Raw genomic sequence first — 27,254 nt, 5'->3', positions numbered from 1 at the left:
AGGTATTGTGCCTTCAAGAACAAGAAAAGTGACTGAAATGGGAGATGTTTGAAATAAACCAATTAAACAGGTCATACTACAGAATGATACAAACATAGTAAAATGTTCTTGTTTAGGTTTTCTTTTTAATTTTATAAATATCTACATACTTATGGAAAAGTCAATCATGAACTATATATATATTTTTTTAACTTGCTATCTCAAAGTGGTCACTACAATATGTAAAATATGGTTATTTTGTAGAAAATTGTCAGAAATATTCTCTGCAGTAAAGCATGTGCAGGATTTAGGTCAGGAGTTAATAGAACAGGGTAGGTCAAAACAATGGCAAACAAGGTAAAATTAGATTTGTAACTGTAAAGTAAATTAGATGTTCAAACTAAATAAAATATGGGATTAAACATTATTTAAGTGACCCTCAAGGATAACAATCTTAAGAATCTTTCGACAAACCATCTTCATCTTCACTGATATGTTCAGAAACACCACTCTCATCTATATTTTCCAATTCATCAGCTCGCTGAATGGACAAGTCTTCCAAATTAACACTAGGTAGCGTATTTTGCTCTGGATAGACCCAGGGCTTAAAATCTGGTTCATGTTTCCGTTTCCATTCAGGATACTTTAGCCCAGCTTTGTAGATCTTCTTCATGGCCTATATAAGAGGCATCATAAAGTGATTAGATTTTAAAAATGAACTGTTTGATTTGTATTTTTCATGAGAGTATTAAACATACAGTTGTGTTTAAAAGTTTGCATACCCTTGGATTATTGGTAATATATGTACCATTTTTTAAAACATGAGTGAGCAGGCAAAACACATTTCTTTTTTTCTTATGGGATTCATATTCAACTGTATGTTATAACAGAATGGCACAATCATAAAACAGAACATGGCAACAAAGAAAAAAAATAAATGACCCATGTTCAAGTCTGCATACCCTTGGTTCTTAATACATACCTAATTCTTGCAGATGGTATAGCTGCCCATTCATCTTGGTAAAATGCCTCCAGATCATCCAAAGTCTTTGACTGTCTTGCATGGGATCTCCCCAGGGTGGCTCGATGATATCAAGGTCAGGAGACTCTAATGGCCACTCTAGAACCTTCACCTTGCTCTGCTGTATCCACTGGAGGGTCCACTTGGCTTTGTGCTTAGGGTCATTGTCACGCTGAAAAGATGAAGTGCATCCCATGTGCAGCCTTCGTGCAGAAGAATGCAAACGGTCGGCCAGTATTTTCTGATAACATGCTGCAATTATCTTGCCATCAATTTTCACAAGATGCCCTGTGCCTGTAGAGCTTCCTACTCCCCTCCCCACCCCTAAACATCAGTAAGCCACCACCATGTTTCACAGTGGGGATGGTATTATTTTCACTATAGGTCTTGTTGACCCCTCGCTAAACATTGTGCTCATGATTGTGATCATAAAAGCTCTATTTTGGTCTAGTCACTAAAATCACAGTGTGCCAAAAGCTGTGAGGCGTGTCAAGGTGTCGTTGGGCATATTGAAACATTGATAAATGGCTTCATATGATCACTAAGATCATTCATATTTTCAAAAGCAATGCCAAAATTTCTGCCAGGGTATGCAAACTTTTGAGCATAACTGTACACATTTCTTTCAATACTCAAACACCTTCATTTAAAACCATCTGTTTATCATTAATCAAGTCAAGGTCTCTTGATATACATTGGTGTAATAGACATACCTTTGGGGCTACAAACTGTGAAACTTTGTTTACCACCCACTTTGGTAAGGAGCCTACGAAAAATATATTAAAGAAAGAAAATGTAATATTGTTACAGTTTTAAAGTTGCATTAAAATACATCACAAATAAGGCATAAGCATATGGAGAAAAATAAATAAACCTATCAACACACTATCAACAACAAAATGTAATATATTTGCTAGACAAACCATGAACCAGGGCATTGTTATCCACATTAAATATACTAAGTACTATATGTAAGTGTACATAGTGACAAACTTTAAAATACTTATCATTAAACTAAGAAAATTGAAACTTTTCATATAACATCCCAGGATGAGGTGGTGGGTTTTGGGTGCTCTTTGAAAGGCCAGGAATCACCTCTAGTGGTTAGTGCACGGCTAAGAGGACATTGATACTGCACCCAGACCATAACATTTAGAATGAAGAGGGATGGGTGCCTGTAGTGTCCCTTTTATAATAAATTCAACAAACTATTACAATCTTTAACTGGAGAAAGAGGTTGCGACTTGAACAAGCTTCCAATCTAGAGGAAGTGGAGTATACAAACGTCACGGGCCTCTTGGGGTATAACCAAGTAGGTGTATAGGAAAGCAGCAAAATTGGAATGAGTGAGTGAAGTGTGGACCTACTAAGTTTAGAGAGTAGTAAAAAATAGATTTGAGGGATGACATTTACCCAAGAAAACCATAGGGTATTCTGAAGACATGGGGGTTGAGAGTCTTCTTAAAGGATGGGAAATTATGGGGAAATTTGATATGACAAAGTGGGCTGTTCTATAGGAATGGACCTGCCCACGAGAAGTCTTGTAAGTGAGTGCTAGAAGTATGGGTATGAGCAGTAGACAGGAGAAGGTCATAGTCAAAACAGAAAAGGGATAAATCTATGAATTTGTGAATAAATGTAGTAGAGGTTGATAAAATAATTGTCGGTAAGTGTTCATATATAAATATAAAATATTGCTAGTAAGCATTGTATAAAACAATGTTAGACCTCAAAAGCATATAGGTAGCTGGACACAAAAGCAAAATATGGCCATATAGTGTGATAAAATATTTAACATTGTTACCAAGACATGAAAGAAAGTGTGTTTTGTGGTAATTTAATTGTATGCATCATTTCAGAGACAGCTCAACTAAGTAGTGCATATTCTGAGGGAATTGTTTCATGTGCATTGAGCTTTTGGGAGTTGCTGCTTGTGTTCAATTAAATGCATTGCATTTCTGGATTAACTTGGCTACTTAAACTGCAATGAATGAGTTATAGTGCACATTAGTACACACATTTGTCAATTGCTGTAAAGAGCATGACCAACTTAAATAATATCAGCATACAAAATATATTGTATGTGCTTTACTCCAGTCAAATGAATAACATTTTTCATAGACAAATGTCATAAATCAAAAAGATAAAAATGTGCATACAATCTCACTAAATTAAAGCACATGAATTTGTATATGTAATATGCCTAAACCCAGAACATAACAAATGTTTAACATAGTTCAAGTTTGTCACGTTATATAGCATGAAATACATGCATATTTAACTTTTACCTCTGCTCTGTTAACAGAATATATTGCAAAAAAATGTTTTTTTTCCTTCAAGCAACAGCACCATCTAATGTTCTCATATATCCATTGCAGATCAGTTGTCATACAAAACTTAAAAGGAACCTACACTATAACTAAACACTCCAAACTCCATAATAGTCTATAGTGCAAGAAGATACCAAGTTCCTATAGTCCTGCATTTATTTTAGCACTGAAAATTACTACAACAGTAATACACCCACCCCCTTCTCTCTGGATTACATATACATTTGGTTTTCTCAAAGTAATGGTCAAACACAAGCTAAGGTTCTTGGTAATCACCACTTGGTTAACTTCCCAAAGCCATTTACTTATAATATTGAGGTTGCTTCCTAATGTTGTATAATTATAGAATTCACAAGGATGATCAGCGAATTATTCACGCCATATTTAATTTCAGAGAAAGTAGCATCTGATTTTATTAAAGACACGGAGGCTCCTATTGTGCATATCTCTTTCTTTATTACTCTCAGCAGCAAAGAAATAGAGATAAATAAATAAATAACTGAAATGAACAAAAAAACACAGTGCTCAAGCAACCAATCATAACGCAGGAAGTGACTATAATATGCTTGAAGCACCCACCATTCCCCCTCTTTCTTTGCTGCTCTCAGACCAGTTAAGTACACATTTTTCTGCTCTGTGCTGATATTGAATTACCTTGTACAGAATTGTTATGTTATTATTTGTGCTCCTAGTTTTAGCCTTAGGGCTTATTAGAAGCCTGTTACTTTATTTTACTATAGTTTCTCATTTTTACTGTGATTTTTCTGTCTACCCCTGTGGTGTGCTCCCCTGGAGGCTGTTTGCTGCCGCGTGCGGCAGCGCCGCCACCCGCCCTCTCCCCTCCCTACCGCAGACTGCGGGTGGCCACGGGGTATCCCCTGCCTCAGTGCCTTTCGGTTACACGCCGGTGAGCCTCTGCTTAGCTCTGCGGCGGCTCCCGAGCGTGTGAAGGTCGGGCCGCGCTTCTACTGCGCGCGCGCCCCCTCCCCCGCTCTAGCCAGCTGCCTCACCTCTCCTCGTGCGGCGGCCATCTTTTTCTCCTCCCGACCTTATTCTTCTGGTGATTTGCTTCTGCGGACACCCAGTGCCTGTTTTTTCTCCCTCTGAACACACCACTGTGGGGTAGGTCTAGTTTTTGTACTGTAATCATTTACTCTGTGCCGTGTAAATTTTCATTCTAGCTGTTTATATTCCTTTTCCTTGATTTTCTTTTGTTGCTGCTCCTTCCTTTTTCTGTTCTATTTCCCTTTTGGGTTAATAAACCCTGAACTTTTTTCCTTGAATTTTTTCTCCTGAATACTTATATTATTCTTAATCTCTTTGCTTTCAGATTGCCGGTCGTTTTTGCAACTGCTTTTAGTCATCACCTGCAATCATGCAGGATAAGGGTGATGGTCCTGAGGGCCACATTGATGAATTCCATCAGGGGCTCCCTGAGGGACAGGCCGTATCTGAGGAGTTCCAAGCCTTGATGGACTCCACCATGGTGTCCTCTCTCCAGAGAGCGCTCACCTCCGCTATGGGGGCTATGTCCTCCTCCTTCTCCCAGACTTTAGCGCAGTCTTTTGTTGCCCCAGGTAGCTACCTGTACCCTACTGGGAGCAGGTCCTGTCCCTGCCCCTGCTTCACCCGTTGCCCGTAAGGCCAAGGTGAAGGCCAAACACCTCTCCTCCCACTCCATGACGCAGGTTATACCTGCCCTGACAGACTCGCCTGAGGCAGTCACAGATGGCGCGCTTCCACCGCGCAAAAGAGCCCCTGGTCGGGCAAAAACGGCCAGATTATGGAAACGGGCTAGATCCCGTGAGGAAAGGTCGGAGAGCGACCGGAGTGAGGAGGATGACTGAGGAAATGGAATATGCTTTCGATGAAGCCGGCTCGGAGGAGGGAGCTCCCCCTGCTGTAGCATCCCGTCCTGGGGGCGCTATCCCTGCTAAGGGTGTTACTGCCCAGGGGGCGAGCGGCGACGGGGCTGCTGGATCCGCAGGGTAACCCCCTGTTTGATCCGGACGACCTGCGTCATCCTCGTTCAGCTGAGTGGGAACCACCCGAGCATATCGCCCGCTATATTGCACAGAGGATGCGCACGCCACCCTCTAAGGAGAGTCGCAGTAAGCTACGGGCTGAATGCCCTAGACCTTCAGTCCCAGGATCGGCGTGTAAGACGCCAGAGGTCGATCCTCAGATTGCTCAATTTCTTAATAAAATCGGTCTGGAAACAGAAGTAGGGCCTAGATTTTTCCCTGAGAAACTGTCAGGACAAGATAATGGACACCCTTGGTCCTCTGTCTAAGGCCTATGAGGTTTTGGAAGCCGCCAAAGCAGGTGAGACTGAGCTTGATATAGATGTGGCGATTGGCTGGGTACAACGTGCCATTTGCCCACTAGGTAATGCCAACATGGCCGTATCCGCTGAGCGCAGGAAAGCAATCCTGCTAAAGATTGACCCGAAGTTGGCTACCATGGCCATATCAGAACCTGGTCCCTCGGCCGAGGGGATGCTGTTTGGCGATAATTTTGTCAGAGACCTGGGGTCTTACGTGAAGACTTTCACAGCCATTGATAAGGCCCAGGCTAACATGAAGAGGGCGTTTTCCCCTAGTGTTTTTGGAGGGGCCGGGCGCAACAGGAGCTCTCCACCCGGCCGTGGATTCCGGGGTTCGTCTCGAGCCTAGAGAGGCTCCTTCTTCCCTACCAGGAATTTCCAAGAGCCCAGACCGGCTCCGTTCTTCCCCTCCAGAGGGAGACCCTGGAATTCCCGCTATCCGAGAGGTGCCTCGTCGGGCAGACGCCCTTATGGTGAGTACCCCTTTTTCCCCCTCATATGCAAGAGCGGGTGGCGGGCAGATTGGCCCAGTTTTACGAGGCGTGGGCTACCTTGACAACAGATGCTTGGGTTCTCCAAACAGTGTGGGGTTACCACATAGATTTTGTGTCCATGCCTGTTCAGCTCTTTGTCCCCAGGGAACTGTCACTCCCTCGAGATCAAGAAGAATTGATCTCCTCGGAGATCATGTAACTTCACACCAAGGGTGCAATACAAGAGGTCCCGTTTACTCAACCGGGGTTTACGAGCAACCTATTTTTGGTCATGGATAAAGGATGGGGTGTGCGTCCAGTCATCAACCTCCGCCTCCTCAACGCCTTTCTTCAGTATTGTCATTTCCAGATGGAAGGCATCCATTGTCTTCGAGACCTCCTTCAGGAGTCTGACTGGTTGGCCAAACTGGACCTCAAGGACGTTTATTTTACGGTTCCTATAACCACGGACCACAGAGATTTCCTCCAGTTCACCTGGAAAGGGAGACGATGGAAGTTTACTTGTCTGCCATTCGGACTCTCCTCGGCCCCCTGGCGCTTCACCAAGGTCATGAAGCCGGTAGTGTCCTTCCTCCGGAGCCGTGGAGTGCGTTTGATCATATATTTAGACGACATCTTACTGATGGCCCAATCAGAAGAGCAATTACAAGTTCATGTCTCATGGACTACGTCCTTACTCCAGAATCTAGGTTCTCATCAATTGAGAAATCGTTGTTGAATCCCACCCAAATCGATAGAATTCCTGGGGTTTACAGTGGATTCCATCCAACAGTTCCTATTCCTTCCGGAGTCCAAGATGAAGGCTATCAAGAAAGAGAGATCAGACGTACGTTACGTGCAGACGACCTCTCTATTCGGCATCTGGCTAGAGTAATCGGCCTCTTGGCCGCTTCAATACAGGCAATATTTCCTGGGCCTCTCCATTATCGGGCCCTTCAGCGATTAAAGAGTTCTCACCTGCGTGCAGGCCAATCTTACGAGATGAGGGTGAGGCTGGACGACGAGTCCAGAGACAAAGTGACCTGGTCGATGGCCCACATGGACGCCTGGAACGGGAGAGCCATATTCGAATCCATCCCGGACTTCGTGATAGAGTCCGAAGCCAGCTTACACGGCTGGGGTGCACGTTGTGGTACCGCGTCTACCGGAGGCAGATGGTCAGATCAAGAGCAAACACTCCACATCAATTGCCTGGAGCTATTGGCAGGAGCATTCGCTATTTGCAGCCTTGCACCGGAACGTGCAAATTGTTGCGTGATGCTCAGGATGGACAACGTGTCAGAGGTGCGCTACATCAACCACCTAGGAGGCACGAAATCGCGCATGCTAGCTTTCATGGCGAAGGACTTCTGGCGGTTCTGCCTTCACAACAACATTTCCATGCAGGCGGAACATATTCCCGGGACTAGACAACTCAACGGCCGATTGGAACTCACGCTACTTGAAAGACTGAGATTGGCACTTATACGCTGCGGCCTTCCAGGGATTGGATCTGATTTGGGGCCCATTCGAAGTGGACCTTTTCGTGTCCCGTCTCAACACGCAAGTGCCCAAGTTTTTCAGTTGGAGACCAGATCTGGCAACAGTGGCGACGGATGCGTTCCTTCAGGATTGGCCGAATGCTCGGCTTTACGCCTTTCCCCCGTTCAATCTGATAGCTCGCACGCTGTCGAAACTGACTCGACACGGCTGCTCGATGGTGCTGATCACGCCACTGTGGCGGTCTCGACCTTGGTTCCCTCGGTTACTGGAGTTGACCGCAGATTACCCACGTCTAATACCAACCTTCCCGAGGGATCCGGATGGCAACTCGCACGAGTTAGTGGACCGCGGCCTTCTACATCTGATGGCATGGCCCCTTTCAGGGGACCCTGGACTATCGCGGGAGTGCCGCAATCAACTCTCGATCTCCTCGACAATGCATGGGCACCGGGTACTTGAGTGGCATACCGATCCGCCTGGCGAATCTGGTCTAGTTGGTGCGTTGGATGGTCAGTGGATCCCGTATCTGCCCCATTGCATATGATCATGGAATTCCTTACTGGGATGTTTTAATCTGGGAAGGCGTATCGCACCATTAATCTATGCCGATCCGCTATATCAGCTGGGCATCAAGGTTTGGATGCTTCGCCTGTAGGGCGTCACCCCTTCGTATGCAGGCTGCTCAAAGGGATTTGTCTCACTAGACCACCCCGTGCGAGATTCACCTTTTGGGACGTGAATGTGGTTCTACGATTTTTGTCATCTTGGTATCCAAATCAAGATCTGACACTGAAACAGCTGTCGGCTAAGGTGGTCATGCTGTTATGTCTGATTTCTTGTAAGAGGGTGTCGGATGTTCGAGCACTTGACTGGAATGCCATTGCGTTTACCCCGGAAGGCATCTCCTTTAACATCTCCAGAAGGACGAAGTCAGCTTCAAAAGTGTTTGTTTACCCTAGATTCCAAGATAATCCTGCTCTCTGTCCGGTCGAATGCCTTCAGGCCTATCTAGAGGTTACTCGACCATTACGATCCCCGGATTTATGCCCCTTGTTCATTTCGAGCCCCACACCTTCCGGTGTCTACCCCTACGTTGGCAAGATGAGTACGAGAGTTGTTGACTCTGGCCGGGATCAAAACGTACAGATTCACCCCTCATTCAGTCCGTGGAGCTATGGGCTGCCGCTTGGAAGTTATTCTACGTGCAGCGGATTGGTCACGGGAATCGACTTTTCGTGATTTCTACTTCAAGCCGATTGACCATTTTGCATCTTAAGTGGTTTCTAAGCTTTGAACTTGCATAATAGGAGCCTCCGTGTCTTTGATAAAATTCCCAGATTTTACTATTAACATGACGTAAAGTCATGATTTTATTAAAGACACGGAGGCGAGTATTATTCACACCCACCCACCCGGTTGTGGTTGGACATTGGCTGGTATGGTGGGTAAGTATGGTAAGTTCTCTATTGGAAGTTTTGATCTTTATGTTTCGGTATCTGACATTCTATGTATTGGAGAATTGAGTTTATGCTACCACTTGATATATTAACATATTTTGGGTGTGAAGAGTTGGGCTTGACTTAGTGATTTACTCGTTTGTCGTTATGCACATACAGTTGGAGCCCAGATATTACCATATTTTTTTCTATGTCTCCTTTAGCCTGAATTTCTCGTGATGTTGGAGATGCTGTTGACTACGTTAGCTGAAGTTGGATGTTCTACGTTTTGGTCTTTGTTAACCGCAAGAAAGAGGGGGATTGTGGGTGCTTCAAGCATATTATATAGTCACTTCCTGTGTTATATGATTGGTTGCTTGAGCACTGTATTTTTTTGTTCATTTCAGTTATTTATTTATCTCTATTTCTTTGCTGCTAAGAGTAATAAAGAAAGAGATATGCATAATACTCGCCTCCGTGTCTTTAATAAAATCATGACTTTACGTCATGTTAATAGTAAAATCTGGGAATTATGTCAAACTTTATACTGATAAATAAGCTGGTTGCAAAGGCATGCCAATACTATAATGAATAAGACAGTTGAAATAGCAGTTACGTTTCCCATTCCTAAAGTGTTAACTGTCAAATTCTAAGCAATTTATCTTTATCTACAGTTAGATATGCAACTAGAATCTAATTAAAGGACACAGAGGCTCATATTATGCGTAATCTCTTTATTCCTCAGAAGCAAAGAAAGGATATTGTAGATATTCAAAGAAAAAAACAAAAAACGCATGTACCCTAAAGCATGGGTCCTCAAACTCCGGCCCCCCAGATGTTGCTGAACTACAACTCCCATGATTCTTTGAATTACATAGATAGCCAGAGAATCATGGGAGTTGTAGTTCAGCAACATCTGGGGGGCCGGAGTTTGAGAACCCCTGCCCTATCGGGTTAACCACATATAACATGTTATCCAATAAGAATGTTTCTAGCACAATAATGTCCCATGTGACCGTAAGCCACTCCTTCTTTGCTGCTGCCTCCTCAGCCAAGTACAATTTTCATATCTCTGTCTTAATTTTGAGCAATTTCTAATTCCTGTAATTATTTATAGTATATGAATACCTTCTTTCCACCTTTCCCCTCCCCCCCCCCCTTTGATGTTCTCCTTAGTGGAGCATTGTTGCTCCTCTTTTCTCCCTCCCTGCAACCTCCATCTCTCACTCAACTCCCCCACCCCCCCCCACCTCCCTCAGTTATCTGGTTGGTTATTTTCCAACAGTTTTTGTTCCCCCTTGCTCTTTGTTGTAGCCTCAGGTCTGAGGCTCCTTCCTTATACATGGTAACACTTTTTCTGCTGTCCTGGCGGCTCGCTAATGCAGGCACTGCTCACGCATTCGTGCATCACGGTGGCCATCTTGGGGTTGGCAGATTTGCCGTGCTTTTTGTTGCATAGCCAATACCGCTCATTTGGGGGCGGGATTAAGACAGTTGTACTGCTGGGTTGCTGGGTAGCTTACCAGTGCTCCCCAGGAGATCATTCCTGAGGGAACACTCTGTGAGCTTGCCTTGTTTTACCACTGTGCCTTAATATTTTACATAATTCTGTGCCTGTAATACTTCTTTTTCACTGCACTTCCCAGTACTGTTACTGTGTAGGATCTCCCTATTCTGTGATCCTTATAGTTCCTGGGTCTCCTATAGGCCATTTTCTGTTTTACACTTGGGAGTATAATTACTGTGCCATGCTGTCAGGTAAAGAGGTGGAAGCTTCCGCTACCGGCTCTATCAGTGCCACCAAAACCACTTACTCCCCTAGTGGTGTACAGAAAATTAACACTGATGAGTTTCATTCACTCCTAGATGCTACAATGGCCAAGTCTGTGACACAAGCTGCTATGGGGGCCATGTCAGGTAATGTGCCCCACTCGATAACTTATTCAATTATGTCCACCCAACGACCAGCTACTCTCATTTCTAACCCCCAGAGAGTAAGCTGGAGGCTCTCAGTGGGCGTAAGTCAGCCAAAAACATCTTGCCATTTGGACGGGGATGCCTCCAAAAATTTACAGATGGATAAGGTATGTTCCGTAACAAAGAATTTGGTTGCACCACAACTAAGAGCTCCCCACTGGGCAAAATCAGTGATGAATTGGAAGAGGGCAAAAGCCCTAACTGAATCTTCTGAGTCTGAACAAGAGGAGGGCACTGAGCGAGTGCAATGAGGAGGACTCTTATGATTCCAGTGTTTATTTTCCTGAGCAAGGCTCCTTGCCCATGCCTAGAGATGACCCTGAGGATGGAGTGGATGGCTCCACCCTTATTGACCTGCTCTTTGACCCGGATACCCTGCAGCATCAGAGATCCTCAGAGTGGTACCGCTTAGATCACATGGCAAAATACACGCACGCATTAGGAAACTGCTTGATAAGGTGGCATGGAACAAGCTCAGGGCAGAATGCCCGCATCCCACAATTCCTGATACGGCCTGCATTACCCCTGATGTGGACCCAAACAAAATCGCCCAATTTTTAGGCAAATCAGGGATGGAAGGCAAAGAAAGGCCAGGATTTTTCCTTGTGGAACTGCCAGGATAAAATCCTAGATGTCCTTGGATGGAGTACGAAAATATTCAGCATGGTTGAAACCGAATTGGCAGGTGGTACACATGCAGATTTGTTAGCCATCAGGGGGTGGATCCAGCGATCAGTATGTTTGCTGGGCAATGCCAACATGGCATTAGCCACTGAAAGATGCAAGTCAATTCTAATAAAAATAGAACAAAAGCTGGTGAACCTAGCTATCTGAGTCTGGGCCACAGGCTCCTGTTTGGAGTCAACTTTGTGAAAGAATTGGGTACATGTGTAGGAATCTTTAAGTCACTTGATAAGGCGCAAGCCAACATAAAATGAGTGTTCTCCCAGAGAGTTTTTGGTGGGGCCAGCAGATATCAGGATCGTCTTCCCAGCCGTTCATCCTGGGGTCCATACCGGGCATCTCGAGGATCCATCCACTCCACGCTTCCAGCGCCTAAATACAAGTCCGCCTCACCGTTCTTCCCAGTTAGAGGTAGGCCTTGGCAGTCTCATGGACCCAGAGGTTCTTCCAATGGCCGACGACCTTATGGTAAGTTTAATTCCATACCACCTGTCTTCAATAACAACGGTGGGGGGGCAGACTATCATTTTGTTGATGCCTGGCGCAGACTCACTTTAGATGCTTGGTGTAACGGACCGTTTCAGCAGACAAGGGGTTAAAATCCATTTAGGCGATATGCCCCTTTCCGAGAGACAGGCACAGCTACTGCAGAACACCAAACTCTCGAACTGGATACAAAATAGCACTCCAAACTGGAACCTCACGAATAGCTGCTAGCAGACGAACAGGAAAAGCAGACATCAGCTTACACTCCTAGCAATCAATCTCCAGCAGCATACAGTGAATCCCCCCAAGAACGAGACAAGGCTCCGTGTTGAGGGTCAAGCAGTGGTCTGAGGTGCTGGCACACCCAGCCTGGTTTTTATTACGGTTGTGCACATACAGGACACACCCAGGGGGAGGCATAAAATAACCAATCAAGTAACAGTACAACCCACACATCCCCTCCCCTCAGATAAGCAGTTAACATAATTATTACATACAGTAAAAATACAGTTTCAACATATACTCTGTAACTTTAAAACCATACATCACATTCACACAAAAATACATATCCACAATCAATCCATTCAGGGGAACAACATATTAAAAAATGGATGAATCAGACCAGGGGTTCAAAAGTTAGTAAAAGTATCTTTTGGGCCCTGGCTGTCGGCATAGCAATCTGGCTCAGACCGGTTTTACAGGGGCCTCTATCCTAGAGACAATGGGGGGGAAGTAATCCAATTATCCAGGGATAGAGGCAGACTCCATTGAGCACATTGTTACACAAAGACAGTAAAACACTTTAAAATACATAAAGTTACTTTTTATACATTAAACACAGACATGTAACATATCCCCAGATAGCTCAGGTCTGGGTGCACATTATTAGGTGAATGGCACGCAGACCACACAAATACAGTTTAATTGCCATGGAGCCAAAGTCTTTCATTATATCTGATATCAGAGCTATCTGGGGGTATCACTGCTCACACAGGGCAAGTACCGAATGGCCCCACTGTGTTTAAAGGGCCAGAATGAGTGACATGCACTCTGTTAGGGCCGAATACGTTTTTTAAAAAGGGCCCAATCTCCCAGGGCCATAGTCCAAAGGCAGCAGGCGGGCAACCAGGCTCCTCCAATGCAATGTGGCGAGATTGGTCTCGTCACACTTGGGTCCTCAACACTGCCCTGGGTTACTCTATATATTTTGTGCAAACCCTGTTTAACCCCTTAAGGACCAAACTTCTGGAATAAAAGGGAATCATGACATGTCACGTGTCCTTAAGGGGTTAAAAGCATTTACCCAGCCCCAGTCCGTAGCCTCCAAGGGTGCAATTTCAGCAATTTACCCGCGCACTCGCACAGGTTTCCTAAGAAACCTCTTCCTGGTCCCCAAGAAAGGTGGGTGCATTTGACCGGTCATTAACTTAAGACCCTGCTCTAAATGCTCTTGTCAGATACCACCATTTAAAGACGGAAGGTATTCACTCTCTTTGGGACCTTCTCCTTTCAGGGGACTGGATGGTCAAACTCTACCTGAAGGACGCATACCTCACTGTTCTGATGGCCGAAGATTGCCAACAATTCCTACAATTCCGGTGGGAGGAGACCATGTGGCGATTCAAATGCCTTCTGTTCGACCTCTCTTCGGCACCAGTGGTTGCCCTTCTACGCAGCAGAGGAGTTCGCCTCATAACATACTTGGACGATATCCTCATCACCTGCTCCACAAACACCTGTCTTGGACGAGGACTCTGCTGGGCAACCTAGGCTTCCTAATCAATTGGGAAAAGTTGGCCTCGAACCCTCTCAATCCATATAATTTCTGGGATTCACCATAGATTCTGTGTGTGGAGCACTCCTACTACCAAAATACAAAGTCAAGTCCATCAAGAAGGAAATATTCTGGACGCTGGCATGTCCTGTTCTTACCCTGAGGCAGCTGGCCAAGATTATCAGCCGTCTCTCAGCATTGATCCAAGCCATATTTCCCGGCCCGCTGCACTACAGAGCACTTAAAAGTCTGAAGGCCAAATGCCTTAGTTTGGGTCACTCTTATTCAGACTGTTCCTCTCGACTGCACAGCCAAAAAAAAAAAAACTCACGTTGTGGCTACAACACATGGAGGCATGGAACGGGTGAGCGATCTTTGGAACCACTCCTGACTTCATTTTGGATTTAGATGCAAGCATGCTTAGCTAAGGCGCGTACTGCGGCCTCTCTCTACAGGAAGAAAAATGGTCCCTGGAGGAACAGGGACTACATATCAATTGCCTCGAACTGCTGGCAGGCTCGTTTGCCTTACGGAGCCTCTCAGGTGTATCGACCAACTGCTCCATCCTGTAACACTTACACAATGTATCAGTGGTTCGTTACATCAACTAACTCGGGGGCACGAAGTTAACAGTCTTAGTGGACCTACCGAAGGAATTCTAGCAATTCTGCCTGGATCACAATATTTCGGTGGCGGATTGGAATTCCAGACACCTATGAGATACCAGGGATTGGTGACTGAACCTTTCCATCTTCAGCAATTTACAGTCACTTTGGGGCCCCCTAAGTATCAACCTGTTCGCATCATGTTTGAACTCCCAACTACTGAAGTTCTTCAGCTGGAGGCCAGATCCGGTAGCTCTAGCGACAGATGCTTCTCTTCATTGTGGTGGTATAGCATCCTGAAGATGGGTTTCTACCGCCTGCAGGGCATCAGATTTGCACGTCCATGTCCTAAATATTCCTCCCTATGGGATGCTGGCCTCGTTCGCTGACTTTTTGAAAACTGGCCAAAGAATGAGGACCTTTCGCTTAAGCAACTCACGTCTAAACTGGTATTTGATCTAATTTCCTTTGATATTTTTAAACATATGAAGACATCCATTACATCATTTTTTTTTTATCCAGCTTCCCACATAACACTAATCTATGTCCAGTGGCCTGTCAAGGAATATGAAGCGAGGACCTCTTTAGTTCAAGATCCCATGTATCCAGATTTGTTTCTGGCGATTCGACATCCACATCATCCAGTTTCTACAGTTACCTTATCTTGTTGGGTTAAATTGATCATGGCGTCACACAGCTTTGAAATAGCATAATATGAGCCTCCGTATCCTTCAATAAAATTACCCGATTTGACCCATTTCATGACGTAAAGTCATGATTTTATTAAGGACACGGAGGCAATTATTATCGCATCTGATCCATGTACGTTGCGCCCTCCCTAAGGTGTATATTTTCACGTAATCGGTGTACAGTCTTCATGGTAATGTTAAATCACCTGATGATATTAATATTTTGTCTAATTGGACATACTGTTATGGTTACTAATACACTGTGAATGTAGATTTTAATATCCAGGAACATATTTTAAAACTTATTTCTCTGTCTCTTACAGTCTCCTAATTGTTTTTGCACACCGGTCCACACCAATTTCAAGCAGATGATTGACAGTTTCTTTGGAGTTCCCTTGTTATATTTTCCGGGAGTCCCTGTTCTACACATCTTGTTGGTCATATGTTCTTCAGTCTGTTCGGATGTACGTTGGCACCATCAAGAAAAGGAGTGGCTTAAGGTCGCATGGGACATTGTGCTAGGAACATTCTCATTGGATAACATGTTATATGTTGTTAACCTATTAGGGTACATGCGGTTTTTCTTTTTTCCTTTGAATATCTACAATATCCTTTCTTTGCTGCTGAGGAATAAAGAAAGAGATTAAGCATAATAATGGCCTTCGTGTCCTTAATAAAATCATGACTTTACATCATAAATTAGTAAAATCTGGTAATTATAGGTTATTCACACTTTAATGAGGAAGCTATAAATAATTACTGCTAAATAATGTACTATAGCATGCAAAGTTTGTCTCCTACGACGATCTAGCACTAGACATTTGGATGCATGATTTAGCCACATAATGGAATAAATTGACTACATATAAAAAGATAATACCCTTATTTATCATTGTCTTGTTGAGGAGTCTGTCTAGAATATGAAGTAACACTAAACAAGACTTGAAGGCTTACCTTTTGGATCCACCTGCGTCAGATAGTAGAGGACACAGCTATTGGCCCCATTGGCTTTAACAAAATATCCAGTCTGCAAGGAAACTGCTCTCACATAGTCTTTGCGAGCAGGGTGTTTCTGGAAAGTAATAACAGGCATTTAGTATTTAAAAATACCACAAAATCTATACACTGTATTAAATGCTTGAGAGTGTTTACAGTTGCGGTATAAGGGGTGTTTAAAGGGACACTATAGTCACAAGAACAACTATAGCTTACTGTAGTTGTTCTGGTGAGTATAATAATTGCCTTCAGGCATTTTAATTCAAACTGTCTTTTCAGAGAAAAGGCAGTGTTTACATTGCCCCTAAGGAGAACTCCAAGTGGCCCCTCCTCAGATGGCCACTGGAGGTGCTTTCTGTCTCGGTACTGCACAGTAGGCAGCTCTGCCGTTCAGCGTCCCCACGCATTTCATGGGGAAGCTGAGTTTTCCCTCAGAGATGCATTGATTCAATGCATCACTATGAGGTGGTGCAGACTGGCCAAAATGGCGTCTGGCTCCGCCTCCTTGCCGATTTTAGCCAATGTTTGTGTTCCTGACCCTATAGTGTTCCTTTAAGATAATTGGAATCATGGTTATAGCGAAATTACATTTCCAAAGAATTTGGAAAGTTTTCCCAACCGTGTTAAATTTTTTGAAAAACATTAAATTAAGGCCTTAGTCCCCTGGTGTCCTGCATCTAGCAGCTTTGAATCATAAGATAAGCTTGTGCTGTGCATAGACACCAGTACTCTGCAGAGATTTTAGCAGGAAAACTTTAGTAGGTAGGGAGCCTTCAATGCTGCAGTGGGTTGGCAGTGGGTCTTTTTTCAGGTTGCCACATCCATTGTGTGCATTGGCCATACAAAAATGATAGAGATGATCCGTATTCTCGGTCTTCCTAAAACGTAGCTTTTAATATTTACAGATTTAAAAAAAAAATAGAATGTGATGCTAAACAGCGCCAACATTTTAGTTCCCGGTCGGGACTTTACCCAGGACAGGAAAGTCCATCTCTGTTTTTTTTTTTCATCATTCCCCCTCCCTGCCCCCACCCCCACCATCTAAATGATTATAAAGTGATAAACCTGCATGCTTCTATAAAATAGAATATCAGTTATATATTTGAATAATGTGTTTGCTCCATGAAAACCATGACATTTAGTTTAAGAAAATTCAAAAAAAGAGTATCCTTACCGGGTGCTTCACAGAATAATTGATTATCATATAGTCACTGCCAAGAGGTAGCCAAGACCGCAGTGTAACAAAATCTCTGTTTTTAAGTGGACTTGGGCACTTCCCTGCAATAAACACACAAAAAAATCCTCCAATAAAACACAGAAGTAACTAGATGTACATTTTAATAGCACTAGAACATTCTGCAGAATATATGGACAAAAATCTTAATTATTTGCATTACAAGTGCTTTGTTAAAATAGTTTCCATTATGTTAACCTAAGCTAGAAATCTTGCATGTGCTATCTAGTCTTAAATGTACTGTATGTAGAGCAGGGGTGTCTACCTGGTTCTCCAAGTGTAAGAAAGAACATTCATATTTATATTTGAAATTTAGTCCAGCAGTTGGATGTTAAATGCTGAAATTTCTGACATTGTAGTGCAATATGAAAATTACCTAGATTTTTTTTCAAACCGGCAAATGGTTTCTTTTGATAGCGGTGTCATATTCAGTCACCAAGTTATTTTGTCATATCACAATTGCATTGCCATTCACAAATACATGTGTTTAATGTGATAAAAATAGTAGGCAACCTACAGCACTCCAGATGTGGATTACACCTCCCCTGCTTTGTCAGCATTATGGCTTTAAGAGCCTTTAGGGAGATGTAGTTCACAACATCTGGAGTACCAAAGGAGTACCTGTGAAAATCTTTGCTAGCCGTAGCTAACTCTTCAGTTGCCAGGGTAAAGAAAACTGCAATTTTACTCACCGTAAATTCCTTTTTCCTTAATATGGTGGCAGTACAATAGGGATGTACTCTTCCCTCAGGTCAAGCATCTGAAAGAAATTAACATAAAAAGTTCCTCCCCTTACCAGGTATAAGAGACCCTTGCAGCCACAGGACCTCAGTACGTAACAATAACACCACAGTGGAACCACAGAAAACTTTTTATTAATTAGATAAAGGGAGGGTGTGCTGTACTGCCACCATATTAAGGAAAAAGGAATTTACGGTGAGTAAAATTGCAGTTTTTCCTGGCATATGGTGGCAGTACAATAGGGATATATCGAGATCCCATAGAAAGGGCGGGAAATTAAGACACAGCAGCTTGTAACACCCTGTGCCCGAAATCAGCGTCAGAGGCAGAGAATACGTCTAGCCTGTAATGCTTCACAAATGTGTTGAAAGAAGACCAGGAAGCCGCTTTACAAATCTCTTCCGGAGATGCACATGCTTTCTCGGCCCAAGACGTAGCCATGGCTCTAGTGGAATGTGCCTTCAAGGAAGCAGGTATAGGAAGGTTCGATGAGGAATAAGCCAACTTTATAACCTCTATAAGCCATCTTGACAAAGTGGCTTTTGACGCCACCTGACCTTTGAATTTCCCCAAAAAATTTACAAAAAGGTGGTCCGACTTCCTATATGCCGAGGAGCGTTCTAAGTAGATTTTTAGCGACCTACCTATGTCCAGTAGGTTCCAATTAAAATCCCCATTAGTCTGGGCCGGACCAAAGAAAGAAGGCAGACAAATAGGTTGATTGATAGCCTTGGCGGAGATGACTTTAGGAAGAAAAGAAGGTTTTGGGAACAAAACCACTTTATCCTGATAAAACTTAGTAAAGTCAGGAGAGGAAGACAGTGCCTGTAGTTCCCCAACTCTTTTAGCTGAAGTAACAGCCACCAAAAATACAGATTTTAGGGACACATGCTTTAAAGAGGACTCTTCTAAAGGCTCAAATGTCTGAGAACACAGAAAATTTAAAACTAATGACAAATCCCAAGATGGAAAACGGCTTTTAATAGGAGGCTTTAAAAGCCTAACAGCTTTAAAAAAAATCTCCTAATGAGAGGATTAGAAGCCCAATTCTTCACCAAAAATGACTTAAAGCGGAGACTTGAACCTTAAGGGTAGAAAGACCAAAACCCTGTTCAAGACCATCTTGCAAAAAAATGAAGGATTGTGTCAGCCGACGGATGAGAATTAAAGCACTCTTTAGCAATGCACCAGTGAAGAAATCTTGTCCAAATCTTCAAGTATATAGAAGAGGTAGAGCTCCTGGTGGAATTCAACAGCAATTGAAACCTCTCTTTCTTAATACCCTTATGATGTAGAATCAGCCTTGCAGCAGCCAAGCTGTCAATTTGAACATCTTCAACACTCCCACTGGGACCTCTGCGTTTTCCAGGAGATCCGGCGTCACCGGAAGAGTCCAGTACTCCAAAGCCATAATCTTCAAAACCGAGAACCAGCTGCGATTTGGCCAGTATGGTAGTATGGCCAGGAGCCGTGACTGATCTGATGCTACTTTGTGCAGAATTCTCGGGATTAGGCTTACCGGGGGAAAGATGTACGCCAGAGGAAACTCCCACCGGATAGAAAGACCATTACCAGAGGTCCGTCTGCCTTGAAAAGGGAGGCAAATGAACTCACTTTTGCATTGGACCTTCTTGCCATAAGGTCTATAACTGGGAGACCGAATCTCTCCACCAGTTGAGCAAAAACCTTTTGATTGAGAGACCACTCGTTCTGGGACCATCTTGATCTGCTCAAATCGTCCGCAATCACGTTGTCTATCCCACGAACGTGAACTGCTGAAATGTCGTCCAGGTGGTACTGAGCCCAAGACATGATCCTTGAGCAAAGGAGATGCAATCTTATTACCCATGTACCGCCTTGTTTGTTCAGGTATGACACAGTCGTCTGATTGTCTGACTGGATCTTCACAGCTTTCCCCAAAATTAAATTTTTGAATTGTTGAAGGGCGTAGAATCCTGACAGCATTTCTCTGAAATTCGAAGATTCCTTTGTTTCGTCTTTTGACCAAACCCCCTGTCTTAAGTGATATCCTAGATGCGCTCCCCAACCTGTTTTTGAGGCGTCTGTTGAAATTACTATCCAAGACTTTAGACGAAAAGACCGGTACTTTTGTAAGGAACTTCTCTTCCAGCCACCACGAGATTCTTGCTTTTGTATGATCTGAAATACGCATTAGTGCATCTAGGTCTACTTCCCTTTTTGACCACTGCGAAAGGATTTCCCATTGTAATGGCCTTGATTCTGCTCTGGCTTATTTTACTGCTGGAATCGTAGAGGTCAGAGGACCCAAAACCTGCATAGCTTTTCTTACGGAACATTCTGATACTCGAAGCAGTTCTGTTATCAAACCTTTTATCTTTTTCTTCTGCTTGAAAGATGAATTGACAGTGTGTCTGACTTGATCCAGAACCCCAGAAACCGGACGGAGTAAGGTGTGACTTTTCTAGATTTATAATCCAGCCATGGTCTTTCAGAACTTTTAGAGTTTATGTCACTTCTGAGTTCAGCAAGGTCCTTGAACCTGCTTTTATCAACCAGTCGTCCAAATAGGGCACGATTGTGATACCTTGTAGCCGTAGGTGTGCTGTTATAGGCGTGAGGATCTTTGTAAAAATCCTGGGTGCCGATGCCAACCCAAACGGGAGAGCTCTGAATTGGAAATGATGGATGCTTTTCCCTTTCCTTATAGCAAACCTGAGGTATCTTCTCGAAGTCACATTCATAGGGACATGCAGATAGGCATCCTTGAGATCCAAGGTGGCCATAAAATCTCCTTTCCGGAGGATATGTGTGACCGACTCTATCGTCTCCATTCTGAAATGTTGATAAGGAATGAGTTTGTTTAGGGATTTTAGATCCAAGATAGGACGAAAAGTCAAGTCTGGTTTTGCAACAAGGAACAAACGGGAGTATACCCCTTTATAAGCTTGATATTTTGGAACCTTTTCGATAACACCCTTTCTTAAAAGGGAGACGGTGGCGGAAAAAAGGGCTTGGTTTTTTACTCTTGAACGGTAGGAGGAGACAAGGAAATTTGACCTTGGGGTATCCGAGATATCTATTTGGTAACCATTTTGGACTATATTCAAAATCCATGGATCTGCAGTCGTCTCTCTCCATCTGTGAAAAAAGTTCTGCAACCTTCCACCCACTCTGATGGCGTCAGAAACGCTTGTCTGTCAGATTTATCTCTTTGCGTGTCGAACCTTGGATTTTTCCTTTGCTGGCGAAACCCTCTGGGTTTGTCTTGAAAACCCCTCTGAGGTCTAGCTTGGAAATTCCTGTACCTGGGCTTCCAGGAATTTCCTTTCTTGCGGCAAGGCCTTCTTGGTTTCCGATATCTGTCGGACTGTCGGACTGTCGGACTAACTCTTCCAGGGGAGAGCCAAACTATTTTTTCTTCTCCAAGGAAAGTTCACATAATGCAGACTTTGAAGCAGTGTCTGCTGCCCAAGCCTTAAGCCACAGTGCCCTACGGGTTACAGATGACAAACCCATGACACGAGCTGACAGTTTAATCACCTCTGTAATAATATCCATAAGATACTCATTGGACAACGTCAAATTTTGGAATAGGAGGGACAGGTCTTTATCCTGGATATCACCCAGACCTTCTTCCAAGGAATTCAGCCAAAGATTCTGGGCTCTTGCCACTGAAGCCCCGGCTAATGCAGCTTTAGCCTGAAAACCTGCTGCCTGATAGGCCCGTCTGCTGGAAGTTTCCGCTCTTTTATCCATAGGGTCTTTCAGACCCAAAACTTCCCCAATAGGCAAGGTAGTTATTTTAGACAATTGAGCAATGTGTACATCAACAGCTGGTAAATCTTCCCATTTATCTTCCTCCTGTATTTTTACAATACTCTTAAAATGCCTGGAGATAAAGGCCCTCTTTTCTGGGTTCTTCCACTCCCTGGCAATTAAATCCAGCATATACTGTATGGTTGGCAGATTTTTACTCCTGGTTTTATCTACCTTCTCGTTAGAAAGGGCCATAGACACCTTCATCAGAGGATTCGCTAGAGGACTCTGAATCCGATAAAGAACATTCCCCCAAAGAGAATTCTGAATCTGAAGGTGCCCTTTTCCTTTTAGCTTTCTGTTTAGTAGTCTTTAACTGGAGAAGTCTGAGTTGTTTCTTTAAAGGACTCAAAGGTCTGGGCTAGATTATCCTGAAACCAAGACAAAAAAGACTTAATTTCTTGTTGCTTGGATTTTTCTAGCGATAACGAGGAGCAAATATTACAGATTTTTCTCTTAAACCCATCTGGTAAAGGAGTGGAACATTCACTACAACAGAGATGTTTAGACTTGGAACTGGCTTTCTTCGAAGCAGGAGTAGGGACCTTGTCTTTATCCATATTGTCAGTATAAACAGGGCTAGACATATCTGTAATACATAAAACATGAACCATATTTGTATTCCTTTAAGAAAATTCCAAAACACAGAGAGTTTTAAAAAATAGAAACCAGATTAGGATCCTACCTCTAAAACCTCTGACCCGTGTGGGGGGGCTGGTGACACGGGAGATCTTTACTGTCAAGCATCCATGCTGACAGAAAAATCCGCACAGCATATATAGGCAGAATTGATTCAAATCTGGCGCCATTTCTTGGGAGTTCAGACCGCGCATGCATGATAGAGCGGTCGGAACTCCGGTGGAACGCAAAACCACCCGGGCGTGCGTTCCACTGCTGTGCGCATGCTCCTCCGGCGGACAGGGATTCGCTGCCCAAATGTACCGCCTCCATGCGTAGCCGGTGACTCACGCGGCATAAAACGCCGGCTTTTCATACCTGCTCTGTAACAGCAGGAAGTTCCATGGCCACTCAGCGCTCCACCCGGGAGGCTATCAGGCCGGTTCCCCCTGGCAGCAACCCATGTGCCTCACCACTCACTCCATCTTCCAGATGCCGTCCGTTCCTGTTGGAACAAGAAAGAGAACGGAGGTCCTGTGGCTGCAAGGGTCTCTTATACCTGGTAAGGGGAGGAACTTTTTATGTTAATTTCTTTCAGATGCTTGACCTGAGGGAAGAGTACATCCCTATTGTACTGCCACGAAAATCAATTTTTCAGAATGGTATATGGCTAAACATTACGATTAGACATATTACTTATAGAAAATTATGAAGCACACATGGCACATGCGCAGCAATCCTATCATACAGAAGCACAGGGTGCATGCAACATCAGCATACTTTACATGTCAGATGTCAATTGGATTCAAACATGTAACTAGATCTCCTTTTGTCATAAGCTCCTAGTGGTTTCTGATTGACCGAAACTAGAGGTGTTGAAATTGCAAAATGTAAAAAACAGTGCTGTTTCTTGGAAATACAGTTTTCCTTTACAGGGCTGGAGGGGCAGCATCTATGCAACAAAATATCTTCATTCAACTGAAGTAATTTTGGTGTTTATATGATCTACGGTTTAAGAAATCATCATTGTTGCACTTTGCCTTTTTGTGTGTTTGCTAATAGCCATGCCTACCCCTCCATGTAACCTAAAACATCATTGATGAAAAAAACATCTGCATGGAAGCAGTTTTTTTTTTTGTATATTTTACTAATCATTAACTCATCTAACTCCATATATTATAATTGAATGCTAATCCTAGAATACCCAACAAATTCTCTATATTTGCCTATTACCATGTAGAAACATAGGAGAATACACATTTCTAGTTATTTATGATCAATTTAGAAGATTTAGCAAATTGCTTTGTTGTGATAAACTGCATAACATAATAGTCCATGTATAATTAACTGCCTACGTAAGTGGTAGAAAGAGTTTGCCGTTGTAGCTTCATAATTAGTAGCCACAATTTGTCTTGTTTAGCTTTGACCAACATTTTGGCCAAATATGTATTTTTAAAACGCAGTTATCACGATGTCCTTTAGCATACACCACAGAAGATTAATAACCTTACAGGAGTAGTATCCAACATCTGCATTAACGGTTAGCCTTCCAATGTCATAGGTCTCTATCATGTTGGAATCCCATTTTTTGCGATAGCTGGTATCATGGAGTACATCATAAAGGACTTCAGCTGATACATCTTTGCAAACTATACGCATCTAAAAAGAAAGAAAATAATTATTTAACAAAATAAAGTCAAACTGTAGATCAGGAACAATAAATCAATACTTGTTTAGGATATTCTATTATGAGTGCTCACACATGCACTACATGGATTTTTAATAATTTTGTACATTTATCTAGCTTGTTGTCTACAATCAATGTGTCACGTGTAGGTTTTGCACAGGGCAACAACTAAATCATTAAGTTTATTAGATGAAAAACATAGAACAAACCAATGTATGAAAGAAAAGTCAATAGCTTAGCATTCCCATGTCCCATTAACAAGCTTGGCATGTATTTATATAGTGTTCTTTGTATATTGCAATTTTGTAACACAGGCTTAGAGGTTTTAATTTCGATTTTGTTTACTGAAAACAAGAATTGCAACATCATCGGCACGGTATGAAAGTGATGCACAGACCAGTATCTGTATTACTGTGTCAGAGACAAAGAAGCAACATCCTAAAGGCCGGGATGACCAACAAAATAGAAGTATAGTCTGTCTCCTGACTATACATACCATCCACCCCACAATGCTCCCTATCCTCCCACTACAGTCTCTTTTCCCTTACTATAGCTCATGTCACTCCAAAACATACCCACTATCCACTTCATAGTAGCCCCTATTTCCACGACAGCCAGTTACCCCTCAATAGTCCCTACGCCTCAATAGTCACTGCATCCCCAATTCCTCCGCTGCAAGCCCTATTCTTCAACTACAGCCCCTACCCACCCCACTATAGACACTATACCTCCAAAACGATCCACCCCACTATAGCCACCATAGCCTCTAATAATTCCCCAATAAAGTCTATATAACCCCACTAAATGCAACACACAGCAAGCAGTCACCTCCAGACATGCAACCCCACAAGCAGCATCCACACATATACAGTCTCTCCCAGCTCTGTCCCACTTAGTCACATTCACCAATCGTACCACAAATTAGTTGCATAAATGCATTGCCATAAGGTCACAGCCTCAAGGCAACAGGCAGGAGAGTGATGCCACGGCTGGTGGGGAGATGAGATTTGGGGAGCAAAGTTGCTGCACCACAGGCTTTCCATGGCTCAAAAGGTTGCCAATCAGCCACTGAGGGAAATCCATTTTGATGAAGGCCTCTTGCTTTGAGACACTAGAGTGATTGCAGGCAGACTGCAGACACATTTTTGAAATTCTAACACCTACAACATTAAAGGGACACTACAGTGCCCATATAAATACAAATTACTGCTTAAAGGACCACTATAGTGCCAAGAAAACAAACTTTCTCCTGGCACTACTGTATTAATAGGTCCCCCCCACCCTCATGGCCCCCCTTTCCCGCGGGCTCTAGGGGGAGAAAGGGGGTTAAAGTCTTACCTTTCTCCAGCGCCGGGCTCCCTCGGCGCTGGGGACTCTTCTCCCTTTTCCGCCGAATGCACATGCGTGGCAAGAGCCATGCGCGCATTCAATCAGTCCATGGACGTCAGCGTCTTCTCACTGTGAAAATCACAGTGAGAAGCGCGGAAGCGCCTCTAGCGGCTGTCAATGAGACAGCCACTAGAGGCTGGATTAACCCATAAGTAAACATTGCAGTTTCGATGAAACTGCTATGTTTACAGCAGGCAGGGATAACCCTTGATGGACCTGGCATCCAGACCACTTCATTAAACTGAAGTGGTCTGCGTGCCTATAGTGGTACTTTAATAATTACTGTTTCCTATGTAACTATGTAAAGATCAACAACAAAAACAAATGTGAGGAAGGCTGAACTTGGACACCTGTCTCTTTTCGGCCTATGTAACAGTATATAACCATTTATAAGTCACCAACAAATTCTGAAGCACTGTACAATAGGTGGACTAACAAACAAGTATTTGTGACCAGACGGAACAGAGGGATTGAATGTCCTGCTCAATGAGCATACAGGCTAGAGGGAGTGGGGTATAGTGACAAAAAAGATCAATAGACAATTATAAGAGCACACAACATTCTCCTTTTTTTTGTGGTTACGACATTCTGCAAATAAATAATTTGACTTGTCAATTAGAAGAGAGAAAAAGAAACAATAAGGAGACCATAGGGTAATATAGTATGGACTTGAACATTAATACACACACAAATAGTCCCCCTCACATGGTCCTGAGCCACTTAGGTAGCTGGCTCAGACTTAGTTGCTTAAAGATGGAAAAATGTGGTGGATGTTTCAGAGATCAACTTTTTCTGTTCTCCAGCCTTGATGTACAAGCATTTCACCTTATTAATTCCAGGACACAATATACAGGGAAAAATAACAAATTATTGGAAACAAAAGAGGTTAGGTTACTTGTTCTTAATTTTATCTATTGCTCTGTAAATTGAACTTTAAAATCACACACGGGAGGCTCCTGCAAGGTCTAGCAAGCTATTAACAGACTAGGGGATAATAAAGCCTAAACAGAATTTGCAATAAAGGAAGTGTACATTAGTTCTTACATTACAGTTTAAGGTTAACAAATGTAAACCTCTTTAGTTTAGAAAAACGTTTCCTGAGAGGGGATATGATAACATTATACAGATATAGTCGGGGCCGATACAAACCATTGTGTGGAAATCTATTCACAAACTTGACTTTATATAGGACAAGATCATGCGTTTAGTCTGGAAGAAATAAGATTTTGTCTAGGGCAAAGGAAAGTTTTTATTTTTTACTGTAAGAACAATAACAATTTGAAATTGTCTGCCTGAACAAGTGGTTTTATCAGAGTCCATACAAATGTTCAAACAGCAACTAGATGCATACTTGCAAAAACAGAATACTCAAGAATAATAGCTTCTTGATCCAAGGATAAACCTTACTGCCATTCTGGGAACAAGAGTTTATTGCAAAATTGAAAGTGCTTTAAACTGTTTTTTTTTTTTGTGCCTTCTTTTGGATCAACAGCAAAAAACAAATGTGA

The 27,254-nt window shown here is 43.1% G+C and overlaps 1 protein-coding gene across 2 annotated transcripts in view; it reads right to left on the bottom strand.

Annotated features, from left to right (window-relative positions):
• Positions 1-201: 201 nt before the first annotated feature.
• Positions 202-27,254, bottom strand: part of LOC134601006 (START domain-containing protein 10-like) — an 84,495-nt gene continuing 57,442 nt past the window's right edge. For both annotated transcript variants that reach the window (XM_063445419.1, XM_063445420.1), the window contains exons 3-7: positions 24,182-24,329; positions 17,454-17,557; positions 16,238-16,355; positions 1,714-1,766; positions 202-655 (exon numbers count right to left, since the gene is read on the bottom strand). In XM_063445419.1, the coding sequence (XP_063301489.1) occupies positions 434-655; positions 1,714-1,766; positions 16,238-16,355; positions 17,454-17,557; positions 24,182-24,329 (645 nt within the window). In that variant the 3' untranslated portion in view covers positions 202-433. The remainder of the gene's footprint in view (positions 656-1,713; positions 1,767-16,237; positions 16,356-17,453; positions 17,558-24,181; positions 24,330-27,254) is intronic.

This window comes from Pelobates fuscus, chromosome 3 (genome assembly GCF_036172605.1).
Source record: "Pelobates fuscus isolate aPelFus1 chromosome 3, aPelFus1.pri, whole genome shotgun sequence".
Classification (NCBI taxonomy): domain Eukaryota; kingdom Metazoa; phylum Chordata; class Amphibia; order Anura; family Pelobatidae; genus Pelobates; species Pelobates fuscus.
This window is presented reverse-complemented; position numbering and strand designations above follow the sequence as displayed.